General features: G+C 53.2%; 1 protein-coding gene across 1 annotated transcript; it reads right to left on the bottom strand.

Annotated features, from left to right (window-relative positions):
- Positions 1-5,890: 5,890 nt before the first annotated feature.
- KRT84 (keratin 84) lies at positions 5,891-13,721 on the bottom strand. The gene is made up of 9 exons (XM_084749605.1): positions 13,092-13,721; positions 11,731-11,939; positions 10,987-11,047; positions 10,338-10,433; positions 9,332-9,496; positions 9,080-9,205; positions 8,452-8,672; positions 8,109-8,140; positions 5,891-6,901 (listed from the first exon to the last, which is right to left on the bottom strand). The coding sequence occupies exons 1-9, from the start codon at positions 13,641-13,643 to the stop codon at positions 6,567-6,569; spliced, it is 1,797 nt and encodes a 598-aa protein (XP_084605731.1). The 5' UTR covers positions 13,644-13,721; the 3' UTR covers positions 5,891-6,566.
- Positions 13,722-15,394: the final 1,673 nt, after the last annotated feature.

Raw genomic sequence — 15,394 nt, 5'->3', positions numbered from 1 at the left:
CCTGGTTTTTTACATGCCATCTGCCAGACCCTGGTCTACTTAAAACAAAACAAAACAAAACAAAACAAAAACAAACCTTTTAGCACTTAAAACTGTTCTAATGAACTGTACAGTGCATGAATTCTACATATCTGCCACCGGCCGTTTCTCCCTTCATTCCAAAGGAAGCCAATGGGAACAGGAATTTTGCCTGTCATTTGTGGGTCCCTAACACTTGCCACTGCTCTGAGACTTTAGGAGGTGTTTATCTGTTGGCCCACGGTGTGCAAATGAGTAGCTGAATAGCTGTCTCAAATATTTGAAGATGGGCAGAAAATGCTGCCTCCGTGTGTCTGCAGACCGACCCCCACCAGGGAAGGTTACTCCAAGTTTGAAAACTGCAGGACTTGGAAACCTCACTCCTGTGGCTTTCCTGCCCCAGGGTGGTGTGAGCACCTTCTGGGAGCAAAGACCAGCAAGGACACAGGAGTTTATAAATACAGCCATGTTGCGTTGGTGAGATACGATTCTTATGCTAAGTTTTTTTAATTGATTAATGTAGCATCTGGGGCCTAAATACAAACTTGGTGTTGGGGGGAAATGGCTTTAGAAAGATGCTCGAGTTTCCAGCCAGCTGCCTTCGATTCTAGCTCAGGAGCTGCTGGCCAGCAGATGGCAGCAAATGCCCTCAGTTGGTCTGCCTAAAGCTCAGGGAAGCGCAGGGAAGGCCAAGGAGTTGCCCATGATGCCAACCCTTTGGGAGCTGGAGGCCGCCCTCAGATACCTACACCCACCTGGCATCCACCTTGGATGAGATTGCAGTAGTGGGGCTGCTGTCCCTTGAAGATGATGATGATGATGATGATGATGATGATGATAGTAATAATAAAAAATACAGATGTATCCATCATGGGCTTCTTGTCTGCTCCTACTATATGCAGGCTGGCTAAGCACTTGAGGCGCACCGTGACATGAGTGTAATCTCCGCCAACTCTTTGAGGTTGGAAATACGTCTCCATTTTACCCACGAGACAAGCAGCTCCGTAGTGTTCAGGGACAGGCGAGCGCATGTCCCCGCGTGGGAGTTTAACCTCTTGGACCTTGGGTTTGCCTCTCTGCCAGCCAGAAGCAGAAGAGGGGAGGGAGTTCATGACCCCGGCACCGTGCTTGGACCATGCGCATCACAGCCAGTTATTAATGTGGGTCTGTTTAAGTCTACGGCTTTATTATCTGGTCCTCTGTAGGTGGTGAGACGGCTCAGTGGCTTGATGTTCAGGTCTGGTGACCCGAGTCTGATTCCCAGAACCTGAATCCATGTAAGGATTCACATAAAGAGAGAGCAGACCTCACAGGCTGTCCTCTGACTGCCACAGGCGCACCCCACTGTATGACACCATTGTAATGAGTAAAAATTCAAAAATGTATTTAAACTTATCTAGAGCTGCAATTTATATGACAATGTATTTGGCATTCTACCTAGAAGTAGAACATGTGTGTGTATGTATGTATGTATGTATGTATGTATGTATGTATGTATGTATACATGCACAAGGACGCGCATACACACACACACACACACACACACACACACACACACACACACACACGGCTAGATTGTCCTGGATGTATTTATACAGCTCGGGCTAGCCTCAGACTTACTTCCTCAGCCTCCTAAACATAGGACTGCAGGCGTGCACCGGCGCTCCTGGCTACAGCAGGGGTTTCATCACTCCTGTTCCGGTCTCCTTTAGCTTATAGTTGTTATGCACCACACTTCCGGGTCCACCTCATCTTAGGAGGCTGCCATTTTGGTTTTCAGCAGTTGTGCCCACTTTGAAGACTATAAAGAAAGCAAGACAGTTTCTTATGCTTGGTTGGATACTTCTGTCGCCCTTCCCTCGCTCCCTCATTGCATGGTTCCCTCCTGTGTCACTTCCCTTCACTTTGAAGAGCTCAGGCCTCTGTGCCAGAGCCGAGGGAGAGTCCGTAGGGACCCTCTCTCATGCAGCATGCCTGTCTTTCTTTCTTCCCGCCTCTGCTTCAGTAGGATGTGCTCGCTGGCCAAGGAGTCCCATATTTGCAGGGCTGGGATGCAGCTTAGTGGTAGAGGGCTTGCCCTGCTCACCCAAGGCTCAGGGTGGATTCCAGATCTGGTACCACACACACAAAACCACAACCAAACAAATAGGCACTTGAAGTTCTTTTCCTACTTGGTCCTTGGCACTTGCAAACTGGTGCTCCACTGTCTTCTGTGCTCCTCAGGAGAAATCTATGGTGATTGAACCGTTGTCCTCGTATGCTACATGGCACTGATCCTCCCCCTCCCCCTCCCCCTTCCCCCTCATCTTCTTCTTCTTCCCTGAGACAAGGTTTCTTTCTCTGTGTAGTCCTGGCTGTCCTGGACTCACTTTGTAGACCAGGCTGGCCTTGAACTCACAGAGATCCGCCTGCCTCTGCCTCCCGAGTGCTAGGATTACAGGTGCGCGCTACCGCCCCCCGACTTATGTGGTACTTTCTTCAGCTTAATACTTTTTGTTCCTTTTCTCTATGCTCTCTCTAGTGGATAATGACTATTGTTGTGTCTCCAAGACATTGGCTCTTTCCTTTGTCCACTCTTTTTGCTTTTAAGTTCACCACTGCTTTCACTTTCCAAATATTCTACTTTTCAGTTCTAAAATGTCTACTTGGTTTTGTCTCTTATTGTTTGTTCTTTGGTGCTGAGAACCTCTCTCTCTCTCTCTCTCTCTCTCTCTCTCTCTCTCCTCTCTTTCTTTCTTTCTTTCTTTATTGAGGATCAAGCCTAGGCAAATACTTGAACATACTGGGCAAACACTCTAACCTTGGCCCCAGCACTCTTAACACTTTCTATTTTGAGGCAGGGCCTCGCTAGCTTGCTCAGGCTGTCCCCGATCAGGCTGTCCCCGATCAGGCTGTCCCCGATCAGGCTGTCCCTGATCTCATTCTGTAACTCAGGGAGGCCTTGTATTGGATTTTTAATTTTCCTGCCTCAGCTTTCTGAGTGCTGAGATTACAGCCCGAACTACAAGGCCCAACCTACCCTTTTACTCCTCTCAGGTGTGTGTGTCTCTTTACCTCACAGAGCACGGTTGTAACCTCATAGTTTCTGTGGCTGCATCACGGGTGCTGAGTGTCTGCTGACTGTCTTTCCCCATGAGAATTGCTCATGTTTTCTTGACTCTTTGAGCATCAAATGACACACACACACACACACACACACACACACACACACACACACAGTTGGCACTGTGTTGATTCAGCATCCTTTGGGAATGTTTAAGTTTGGTTTGGTGTGATTTGGTTTGGCTTGGGTGGGGAATCGGCCCAGTCAGTTTTAGGCTGCGTGTGCCCGCTCTCCTGGAGGGGTGGTGGTGCCAAAGCCGCTCGGTCTCCCGAGCCTGTGCTGGATGCTTTGTGGCTGTTCTGTAGTGTCCCTTGGAGCTTTGCTAGAAATGTTGGTGGGCAGAGCGGTAAGTCTAACTTCAGTCTCAAAGCCTTTGGGACGTTGCTTTGGACTTCCAGGCCAGTAAAGTTTTGGGCGAGCCCAGGTTGTGGGTGGACTCACACACAGAGGCATTCCCTTCTTCAGTTTTCCAGCTTGACCCCACCCACCCTTCTCAGGAACCTCTTTCCCTGGTTCCTCATGCCAGAGCCACCAAACCTCTCAGGTTTGTTTGTTTTTTTTTAAACTACAACCCTGCTACAGAGTCTTGCCAAGGCCTGTAGGATCCAGCCCCATGGCAAAGCCACGAGAGAGAACAGAGCATGGCTTCGCTTCTGTAATTTCCAACCCACAAGAGTTCCTTTTCCTTTTGTGTTTGAGCGAACCCGGTAGCTCAGGTGTCCAAGCTGGTGCTTGCCCACTCCACAGCTGGGGCCCACCTTCAGCTCAAGGCCCCGGGAGCAACGAACAAACACTTGCTCATCCCTCAAAGCCTCCACCCACCCTGCCCCCTGGCACCCACCCCATCCCACTCCTGGCCCCCCACTCCCCATGATCTGCCTGGCTTTGTTTACCTTTCAGGCTATTCAAATAGCTGTCTTTGAATCTATCTAGACTGTTAAATTTTATTTCATTGGATTTTTAAAAAATCTTTACACCTAGGGATTGGATGCAGGGCTTCTGTTGTGCAAGGAACAGACTCTGCCACTGAGTTACCTCCTCAGCCCTGGTTTGTTGAAATTTCCGTAGGATTCTTCAGGCTGCTGTCTGAGCACAGGCTCAAGGAAGGTAGAGGAAGTAAGTACCAGTTAGGGGTTGGCTGCAGGCGCCCAGGAGAGAGTTCGCAGTTTGGGTATCAGTGCTGGCCATGGAGGTGGTGGGAAACAGCCAGAGTGTGGGCTTCACCTGACGCCTAAGATAACAAGACTTTTCCTGATGGAGTGGGTTTGAGTGTGGGAGAGAAAGAGGGAGGCTAAAGATGACTGGAAAGATTTGGGCACAGCCAGCTGAACAGTGTTCCTGGCCACCGACTACCACATTCTTGCGGCCCCTTAATGGTTACTGAGATGCCTGTTGGCAAAGCCTGATGTTGTGACAGCTAGCACAAACAAATAGGGTCCTGACGTGTTTCTGAGGAGCAGGCGGTTAGAGATCAGTTTGGAGTCAGGGCAACGAACCTGGCCACTGATGTGGGGTGGCCGTTGGTCTGGCTGAGAGAGGCACCACGGCCTCCGTGGGGCAGCTTTCGAGGCTCAAAGCGTGCGGGTGACTTTGCGCATTGAGATGAAGTGGACATTCCGGAGCCCCAGTACAGAGGGCAGGGGGTTGGTAGGCGGACGTGCAGACGTGCAGGTTGCTGGCTAGGGTCTGGGAAGGTGTGGTGTGTGAAGAAGCAGGGCATGCTCCTGCCTCAGAAGAATGACTCTGCTGGCTGTGGCTGAGATCTGGGCGCTGACAGCTGTGCCTGGCTGCTGGCTGGGTCCCACGCTGTGTGACTCCTGCCTCCACCTCCTGCTGTGTCGTGATCTCTAATAATGTCCTACCCAGCTCCGGGCAGGTCCTCCTCCTACCTGCTTTGCTCTCTATAACTGCTAGGCTTTTGCACTTGTACACAAACTGTGGCCTCTCTTGGGACTCTCTGTCCCACATACATGGCTCGTTCTCCATCCTTTGCATCTGTCTTTGCTGGGTACCACATCTTTGGGAAGTTATCATTACCTGAGATCTTTACACATCTTGCTCTTAGATTTCGGCCTCCCAAACCCCCGCTATGCATCCACCCCCCTCCAAAGACTAAACTGGAGGCTCCTGAGGGCAAAGACTGGATTGTATTGCCAGTTATTTGCCTGGCATCGTGCCTGGCACATAACAGGCATTGGACAGATGTTTATTGATTGAATGAATGAAGAATGGCAGGTTGGAAGTGGGGTGCACTGAGAGAGTGGCTGGGAGTGGGGGTGTGGGGACAGATTCCGCAGGACCAGGATGCCATAGGAGCTTGGGCTACTTCTGGAAGGCGATGGGAAGCCACGGAAGGCTTTAAGCAGGGGAGCCATGAGCAGCTTTCTCCATGTGAGAAAGACTTCTCTAGTAGCCTCATGCTGGGTAAGTTGGACAGAGCTAAGAGCGGTGACGGAGAGACGAGGACACGGTTACGATGACCTCATGGGTTTGGTGGTGGCGTGGGAGCTGGGGAAATCGGGGCGGGCTCAGTGTGGTCGGGAGGATGGTGCTCTGACACAGAGAAGAGTGTGGGGACTGGCACTTGAGTTTAGAACTTTGACTCTGTGCCACCTCTGCCTTACAGAACCCTGTGCCCCTCCCTTGAAGAGCTTGTATGCGTTCTCCCCATGGGCCCAGGACACCACCCCTGCCCTGGCCACACGCGAACTGGTGGGTTCTGGTTGGCCACCTCCTCAGCGTGATCTAGATGGACAGGCAGAGTCCTCGTGAAGTTAGCTTGGCAAGTTTATTGAAAACCCAGAAATACAAAGAGTAGTACAAACAGGCACCCACCCACCCACAGACTCCCAGAGTTTGCAGACGCAAGCCCCCCACAGCAGCAGGACACTGAGCTGGGCCTCATATCACCACAGGGACAAGGCACACGGAGATAAAAAGAGCACCCCTCCGTGTGCACCCCACCTACTCACGTACAGCAGATAAACCAACAACCATGAGAGAAATGGCCAGGATGAGTCACTGGGAGGGGAACCGTCATGGGAACTTAGTGGTGCCCAGGGTCCCCGAGGACTGTGTGTCCTCTGGAGCCATGGAAGGGGAGAAGCTGCAGGCTGAGGACGCCTTTAGGCCCCAGGGGTCTCCGCTCATGCTTGACCTAAACAGTCCCTTTCTCCCCAGCATAGCACCCTCTGTAGCAGTGCTGGAAATACATTTACTGTGGCTGGAGCCTGAGGGAAACTGGGGAGAAGCTGGTGCCCCTGGGGCTGTAGATGGTGTGTCTACACAATGAAAAATAATCCTTCAGGAGCACACGGGCTGGGCTTGTATATCAGCAGGGAGTGGCCGGAGACCCCTCAGGACCGGGTCCATGCACCTCAGGGGACAGAAGCAGGGGGTGTACAGCGGGTTCCTCTCCAGGCAGTGGCCACCCGGGGCTAGGTGCTCAGTACCTGGTCCTCCGGGAGGTTGCGGTGGACGAGAAGCGGACGCTGGAGCTTCGGTTTCCCCGACCACCGCTGCAGCTGCTGAAGCCGCCCTCGGTGGGCAGTGGGCAGGGGATGCTGGGGGCGCAGGCATCGCCCACCAGCACCGAGCCTCCTCTGGGCCCAGAGCTCAGCAGGTCCCCACCAGCCCTCAGGCTCGAAGAAGCCAGAACCCCTCCAGCAGCGCAGACGCCACTGCTGCTGGAGAAGGCGACACCTCCACTGCGGGAAAGGCCGGATCCCGAGACCAAGGACTCGGGGCCGCACAGTACACCTCCCCGAGAGCTGCTCACAGCTGTGGAGAGGAGAGGGATGCAATGTCGACCCCAGGGCTCACTAGCTGAGTGGTTCGAAGACTGAGGCTACGTGAAAAGTGGACACCCCGGTGGCAGTTGGGGAGGGGGTGCTGCCTGTGCCGCTGGGGATTTGCCCATGCCCACAGGTTAGCTGCCATAACTGTGCGCCTATGCCTACAAACTACTATTTGTCCACATCACACGTCATGGTGGACTATGAGAGAGGCCAAGTGAGATGTGTCACCCAGACAGCTGGAGCAGTGGCCTTCTTAGGAACATGGGGGCTGTTTTCTCTGTCACTATACTGTGCCTCTGGCTTGTTCCCAAGTATATACCAGACAAGCAATGCTGCCAGCACCAATCCCTGGCCAGCCTTCTCCGCGCCACTGTGCAGGGCTTCGCTCTGTAGCCCCAGTGGGCCTCACTGGACACAGCCTATACCTCAGGCCCAGAATCCAGCTTGGCTTCCCCTGAGTGCTTTACATTCTGTTTTTGTACCAGAGTCCTTGCTGGCCCCTGTGACCTCTGGGCTTGACCTTCCGCAGAAGGCCATTGCTGCTCCCCTCCACCTCCCCAGGCCCCTGGGGCCTTCCAGCAAATCATGACTCTTCTCTGAGACCAGAGCTGGTGTGTTACTGCCTGCGCCCCACCCCCACGCTGTCCTTCCAGGATTAGAGTGACACTAGCTAGTATGCCTCCTCTTAAGAAGACTGGGGCTCTACAGAGTGCAGGCTCTCCTTGTTCCACAGCAGCAGCGCAGTGGTGACACACACCTGCTTTGGGGGTGGCCTATACTCTAGTTAGGAGCAGCAGGAGGGTTGGGGGAGGGGGAGGGGGAGGGGGGGGATGATGTCCACTTAGCATCCTGCAACCCAGATGTGAGCCACCGCTTGGGCACAGCCTTCCTGTTCTTTTCTAAGTCTCTGTGATGGCGGCCTACAAGGCCGCCGAAAGCCGAAAGTCTGTTTTTAGGAACCCTTTCTCACCTTGAAGCCATGTAAACCATTGTCTACTCTTTGTTCTGAGAGCCTCTGCTGAGGACACGCCCCCCCCCCCCCCCCCCCAGTCCAGGGACCCCTGACAGCCCTGCTCTCCTGACTTTCTCAGCCAGAGCAGCTATTTTGGGAGCTTCTCGACTCCTACAAGTGCCAAAAGGAAATTTGATGGGGAGAGAAGAAACAAACTGAAGGAAGGCTGGAAACTTACATATGTTGACTGGCCCAACACCTTCACAGATCCTAGAGAGAGAGAGAGAGAGAGAGAGAGAGAGAGAGAGAGAGAGAGAGAGAGAGAGAGAGAGAAACATGAATTCACACAAGCGATGACCTATTATGATTTTAACAAATTAATCAGCCAAGCAAAATGCCTAAGACTTTGGACAGCACACAGCACTGTCTAACACCCTGCCAGGGGCGGCCAGCTGTTTTCAGAAAACACTCCCTTTCCCTCTGAAGAGTGCTTGTTTATTCTGCGTGTTTCTTCACCTGGCTCCCTCCCCTTATGCGGCCAATCTCTCTAGAGGTCTGACCTCACTCCTTCCTGCTCTCACCTGCTCTCCTCGCCCTCCAGCAGCCGCCTGTAGGTGGCAATCTCGATGTCCAGCCCCAGCTTGGCGTTCATGAGCTCCTGGTACTCGCGCAGCTGGCGCGCCATGTCCTGCTTGGCCTGCTGCAGGGCGCCCTCCAGGTCTGCCAGCTTGCACTTGGCATCGTTGAGGGCGGCCTCACCTTGCTGCTCGGCCTCAGCCACGGCAGCCTCCAGCTTGGCGCGCTGCAAGGGAGAGAGTTTGCGCGTGGGGGGCCTCGCTAGGGACCCAAGGCTCACTCATGGTGGGAGATAGCGTGCTAACCATCGGGCCTCGGGCCTCGGTTGGAGCTCTCCACGGAGTTCTCCACGGTGGCGGTGGCTGCTTTAACCCACTGCAGCGAGGCCCAAAGAGAAGAGGGAGCCTGGCTCCTCCAGTCCTTCTGCCTTCCCTACTCAGTGACTGGTCCCGGGGCCTTCCTTCCAGTACATGTTTCTATCCTCCAGGAAGCTTTGCTGGACAACCCGTGGGTTTGTGCCCACGTCTTTGTGGGTCCTTTACTTTTACCAGACTCGGGGCTCCTCAGAGCCAGGGACCCTGCCTCTCCTCTCCCCTGCCCCCACCTGCAGTGTTTTCTTTTTTTCTTTCTCACCTGAGCCTTGGTATGCTCAATCTCTGCTTTCAGCCTCTGGATCAGCCGGGTCAGCTCATTGATCTCGTCCCTTGTGCTTCGGAGATTGTCACAGTGCTGGCCAGCTGTCACCCGCATCTCCTCATACTGGGGGGTGGGGGGCGGGCGGGACAGACGCATCAGTTTGCCCACTCACAGTCTGAGTTGAAGACCTCAGACAGAAGCCTTCACCCCAGGACGCCTGCACCCCTGCCCTGGTCTCCCGCTGCCTACCTTGGTCTGGTACCAGGACTCCACATCTGCCCGGCTGCGCCTTGCCACCTCCTCGTACTGGGCCTTCACTTCAGCTACGATCCCGTCCAGGTTCAGGTCCCGGCTGTTATCCATCTTCACGATGACAGATGTCTCTGAGATGTGTGACTGCAGCAACTGGGTTTCCTGTATTGAGGAAGCAGCAAGTGTGTGTGTGTGGGGGGGGGGGGGTCAGCGGTTCAGCAGCAGCTGGCTTCCCTGTTAATCAGGGACAGGGATCATTGCTTCTTGCTTTATGACACTGCAAGACCTCGTCCCCGCCCAGCCTGTGGCTCAGAAAAAGGCATGTTTGAGGGGCAATGGAGTCTGCCTGGAGAACACTTGCCACACACCTGCCACACAGCTAGAGCACGCTTAGCACACACCCCCAGTACTTGCCTTGGCTTAGGTGACCATCAAAACCAGGGCCACCTCAGGGCCCAGAGTGACAGCTGCCTAAATTCATGTTTGTGAATTTCAAAAAGCGGCCTGGCCGGTCACGGCCCATTGAGAGGTAACGGTGTTTAAAAACACAGCAGAACCTGTAGATTCCTAGATCCAGAACTGTCAGAGAGCCGGGGTCTCCACCCCGGTGAGACCATACCCTACAGTTCTGACGGGCTCAGCTTCAGACTAGACAGGTTGCTTGGAAGAACATGGCATTGGTTTGGCTAGTAAAACAAAGCCATTTCTTTTTCTTCTTTCAAATTGTTTCACCAGGCAGTACAAAAGCCAGTCTTTAGCTTGGCCAGTGAAGGTCTGGGTCACAGACAACGGGTGCCCGCTGTCAGGCCTAACACGGCTGTGGAGACACCTACCTCCCTGGCCTTCCTCACCTCCAGACAGTGGCAGAGAGCACAAAGGTCGGGGTGGGGGTGGGACTGGATGTACGAAACCAGCATCTGGAAACCTGAAGGCCTGACTCAGTGCCCGGGGCGTGCAGGCTGAGCAGCCACATCCTTGAACAGCCATGGAAGGAGAGTCTCACCTCCAGATACAGAGCCTTCAGGAATTCAACTTCCTGGACCAGGGCATCCATATTGGCTTCCAGGTCAGATTTATTCAGGAAAGCTGTGTCTACATCCTGCACACACACAAAAAAGAAAAGGATGCGCTCACTGCCTGAGCTGTTCGCCTTCCTGACTGGGAGGGGTCTGGAGGCGGGCAGGAGGGCCCAGCAGTTCCTAGCATGCCTCTTCCCCTATGACAACGTTTGCACGGGGACTTCTGGACCTTAGCAAAGGAAAGGGGCACCGAGCTGGCTCAGGAGGTAAAGCTACTCGCCATCAAACCTGAGGACCTAAGTTCATGGTCCTACAGGGTGGAAGGAGAGAACGGACTCACGGTCCCTGCGCAGGGGCCATGATAGACACATGCCCTTCCTGTGCTCAGCAAATAAATGATATCTTTTTTTGTTTTTTATAGATAAAAGTAAAGAATGTCTTGCTGATTCAAGAAGCCTTCGAGCTCGTCTTTTTCAAACTCACACCACCTGAACTCAAATGCTCTGTGGTCCTGTCAGAACTTTGGAGGGAACCTGGTGTGTGCAGTTTCAGCCACTGCATGGCCGCCCGGGGCTTTTTGGGGGTGTCTGGAGAACGTGCGCCCCCATATAGAACTTCTCATGGGCTCCTTACCTTCTTCAGGGCTACGAACTCGTTCTCCGCGCTGGCTCGGCATCCCACCTCCTCTTCATACCTGGGAGCACGGAGATGAAGCAGGTAAGCCCTCACTTACATTACCCCAAGCCCTCACCAGTCCCGCAACAGGGCCCGGGCTTGTGGAGGAACACCTTCCTCCACTGCTTCCCACAGCTCAGCATATCTCCGTCCCATCTTTAAAACCATTTCTAAGCTAGTGGCCCTCCAAGTCTTTGTTTTTCTCAGCTTGGAATTAGGGTCTGAAAATCTGGGCCATTGCTACCGTTCTCTATGAGAAACAGCTCGGGGCCACTGCAACTGAACACAGAGGAGGTGGGGCGTAACTGACTGGGTGCTCCGACCCATTCATTCCCTCCGGCAGCATTGAGGACAAGTCCCCCAGTTCCAGATTTCTTTTTCCTCAGCACCCACAGAAGGCCTCCTTCTCCTACTTCATACATCCATGTCTCCCATGCATCCTGGAGCTGGGTTTTGTAGCCAACAACTCTCCAGTCCTTGTTCATGGGGCTGCTCCAATCCACATTGGGCTGCTTCAGGAAACTGTCCATATGGTGCCCAGGTGTAGGCATGCCAGGTTGTGGGCATGCCAGGTGTGGGCATGCCAGGTGTGGGCAGCCCAGGTCTGGGCATGCCAGGTGTGGGCATGCCAGGTGTGGGCTTGCCAGGTGTGGGCATGCCAGGTGTGGGCAGGCCAGGTGTGGGCAGCCCAGGCACACTCACTTCTTCTTGAAGCCCTCGAGGATGTCCTGCATCTGGTTCCTCTCGGCCTGCAGCCGAGCCTGGTCACTGACTAGTACATCCAGCTGCCTGCGCAGGTTGTTGATATAGTTGTCGAAGAGAGGGTCTAGGTTGTTCCGCACACATTTCTGGTCTTGGAGGAAGCTCCACTTGGTCTCCAGGAGTTTATTCTGTTGCTCCAGGAACCTCACCTGCATTCAAGAAGCAAAGGCAACACGTTAAAGTGCTTGACGGTCTACCCGTGCAGGCCAGTTCTTCAGATGGCAGTGAAGACTCTCTGCCTTGTGTTATTGGTGTTCTTCCCTCGGTGGGCTTTCACTCTGTACTAACTCTCCAGAAGCTAGGAGGGTGGGCCTGCAGCCCTCTCCTCACACCCAGATAGAAATGGAGACATTTTGTAGTGAAGACATTTCAGTATAATTTCCCCCTCCACACCTAAACAAGGTGTCAGCTAGTCCCGAGAAAGTTCTAAAGATGGGGCTGTTGCTGGACTTGCCTGCATCCGAGAGTAGATACCAGCCATCCCCAGCACAGTACACAGAGCAACAACACCACACTGGGGGTCCTTGTGGTAGTCAGAGGTGGCTGCCTGGGACTGTACCCCATGACCACATCCTGATGGTCTATCAGCAGAGCTCCTTAGCTCCAAGGAAACATGACCTCATGGAGGTTCTATCCCATCTCCAGTCAGAGGCTAAGCCTCATTTCCCCACAGATATGGTCTACCCGGGATCTGCTTTTGGAAAATTCACATCCAGTTTTTTTCTATATGTCAGCCATTGGCGATCGCCTGTGTTTCTCTCGGTCTAACTAGATCTTTAAACTATGCTACATGGCTTTTTTTTTTTTCGTGAAAATCACCCATTCTGTCTTTCACTCTCCTGTGGCTGAATGGATGAGGCTGTCAGTCTCAGAAAAGATGAAGACACCCCCCCCTCTCCAAGAATATGGTGATCTTAGAGGATGAAACATGTTAATCATGAACAAATCAAATGCTTGGCAGAAGCCCCCAACTGCGTGGGAGGCATTTCTAAGAAACCAAGAAAGAGGGTTTGGTTTGCCCAGACACCCTTAGGTTTGGCTGGACGGCCTTTCTTTTCTCCAGAAACTGTGGCCAGCATCTCAGTCTGTCTCACCACGCAGCTGTTCTTCTTGTTTTTCTATTCTTGGTGCGGAACAATCCAGGAGCCATCCACTCCTCAACGCCCTTGGCAGATGCCTTAAGTACTTGGGGGGTCAAAAGCAATGGCTCAGACCAAACCAGCTCTTCTGAAGTGGAGGAGCAGCCCCCCAAAACCCCTAAGCTCTCAGTGCCTGCCTCAGAGGGTCAGCCAGCAAGGTACCTTGTCGATGAAGGAGGCAAACTTGTTGTTGAGGGTCTTGATCTGCTCCTTCTCATCTTTCTTCACCCTCTGGGCATTGGGGTCGATCTCCAGGTTGAGGGGTGTCAGCAGGCTCTGGTTAACAGTCACAGCTGTGATACAGGGGGCTGACGGGCCTCCAATTCCTCCAAGTCTGTAGCCAAAGCCAGGGCCGCTGAAACCATAGCCAAGGCCACTTCCGGCTCCAAACCCCACGCTGACACCACCGCTGGCCCTGAAGCCCAAACCAGCTCCACTCCCATCACCACAACCAAAGGCCATCCCGTTGCCAGCTCCAAAGCCAACTCCGCAGCGGACGGGGCGAGAACACCCGGCTGCCATCCTGGGTGAGGAGGATCCGATGTTGATGACGCTCCGACTACCAAAGCCACCCAAGCCCCAGAAACCAGACCCACTCCTGCAAGGGACAGAGCTCGCCCTGAAGCGGTTCAGACGCTGAGGGCCCATCGCCGAGCAAGAGCTGAAGCTGCCAACCCGATGGCCAGAGCTGACTCTGTAGGAGCGGCAAGACATGGTGGCTTTGTGGGTGACAGCTGAGGAGCAACGTGGAGTGGGGTGAGCTGGAGCTAGGAGTCCTTGTGAGACTAGTGGATCCCTGTCACCCCTTTTATGTTGTGTGTGGACATGAGGACTGGCCTCATAAAAATGGAAAAAGCCATTTGAAGGCATTTATGAGCTTGGGTAGTTAGCAGAAACTGTTCATACCCGTAACATCCTTCACAATGAACTAACTCAGACACACCTATTCTCATCAGGATGCGGGCTGGAGCAGGCAACCTATAAACATTAAAAACATATAAGCACATAAATGTTATGGTCTTATTTTTTCCCTATAAGTCCACCACAATTGCCATTATGGGGACATTAGTTTGCTTTGCTCATAAATCCAAAGGCTGTTCCCCCACTCTAAGTGCGGCTAACCACCAGAGAGGTAAAATGCTAACAGTCTCAGCCAGAGGAACGTGGGTATCTCGAGCTAACTCTCCCAAGGCAGGAGGGGGTTGCACAGGAGGGGTGTGTGCACAGCTCCGAGAAGCCGTGTGGAGAGAAGACATCTTGAATCATCTCAATGCTCGGAGCCCTTAGCGGCATGCCACTGACCCCGTGCTAGCGCCCCCATGCTAGCGCCCCCTTCAGGGTTCGGCTGTTTATGCAAGGGCTGAGTATACAGCAAAGCTCATCGGGCTGCGGTGGACACATTTCTGACTTTTGTTCTTTAGTGTCTGCTCAGTCCCAGATAGTGTGTGCCAAGTTACTCACATGACTTGCAGCCCCCTACGCTCAAGCCCCAGCTGTACCCCGAAGCTGAGTTACGGCCCTAACCCTCACGGGTTCCTTGAACTGTTCATGAATCTTGTGGGTCACACAAACAAAGCAGTAAGCACATGGGTACAAAATGGAAGTCCTCAGCCGGCGGAGGCCACCACTGTTGGCAACACTGCAGGTGTGCGGGACACCAAGCTTCTCTCACCTTCACGCTCTAGTCTGCAGCATAATCTGTCCTTGTTCTGTGCCTGGGAAAATATGTCTTGGCCTGGATGCTTGTGACATATTTATTATACACAGACACACTGAGATACACACACACACACACACACACACACACACACACACACACACACACAGATAAAGATATAGCCATGCTTTTTTTAATTAGAAGCCTACTCAGATGCGTAATTATTTCTTTCTGTCACCCGTTTGTCTAAAGAGGGAGAAGAAAAGCAAACAACAGGAAAGTAGGTCTAGTGAAGACCGCTGGTGGCTTCTGTTGCTATCCTCCGTGGTCCCCTGAGCCCCACCTCTCTTGGCCTACCAGCAATGCTTGACACAATGCACACAACTTTACCTTTCAGGAGCAGCCTTCTTTCCGTCTCCAGGTGCTGCAGTCTCCCAGTCCCCAGAGTCTTCCTAGCAGGCTCCGTCTCCTGGCTCTACAGACCCAGCGTCCCCTGGGGCAGCCCTCTGACTGTTTCTCATCTTTGCCTGAGTTCATGCCTTGGTGACATCATACAGACTCAGGACTCAGGACTCTAAATCCCTGTCCATCACTGAGCCCCATTGCGGAGTCGCAGCCGGGATTGCCTCTGCAGTCTGTGTCCTGTTGGAGATTTATTTTATTTTTAGTTATGTACCCATGTATGTGTCTCTGTCTAAAGGTATGTGCATAGGACTTCAGGTGCCCACAAAGGCCAGGAGATAATGCTGGGCCCCTTGGAGTTGGAGTTATGGAGGGTTCTGAGCTCAGTGTAGGCACTAGGAATAGA

The sequence above is a fragment of the Acomys minous genome (assembly GCF_964271855.1).
Source record: "Acomys minous genome assembly, chromosome: 12".
Classification (NCBI taxonomy): domain Eukaryota; kingdom Metazoa; phylum Chordata; class Mammalia; order Rodentia; family Muridae; genus Acomys; species Acomys minous.
This window is presented reverse-complemented; position numbering and strand designations above follow the sequence as displayed.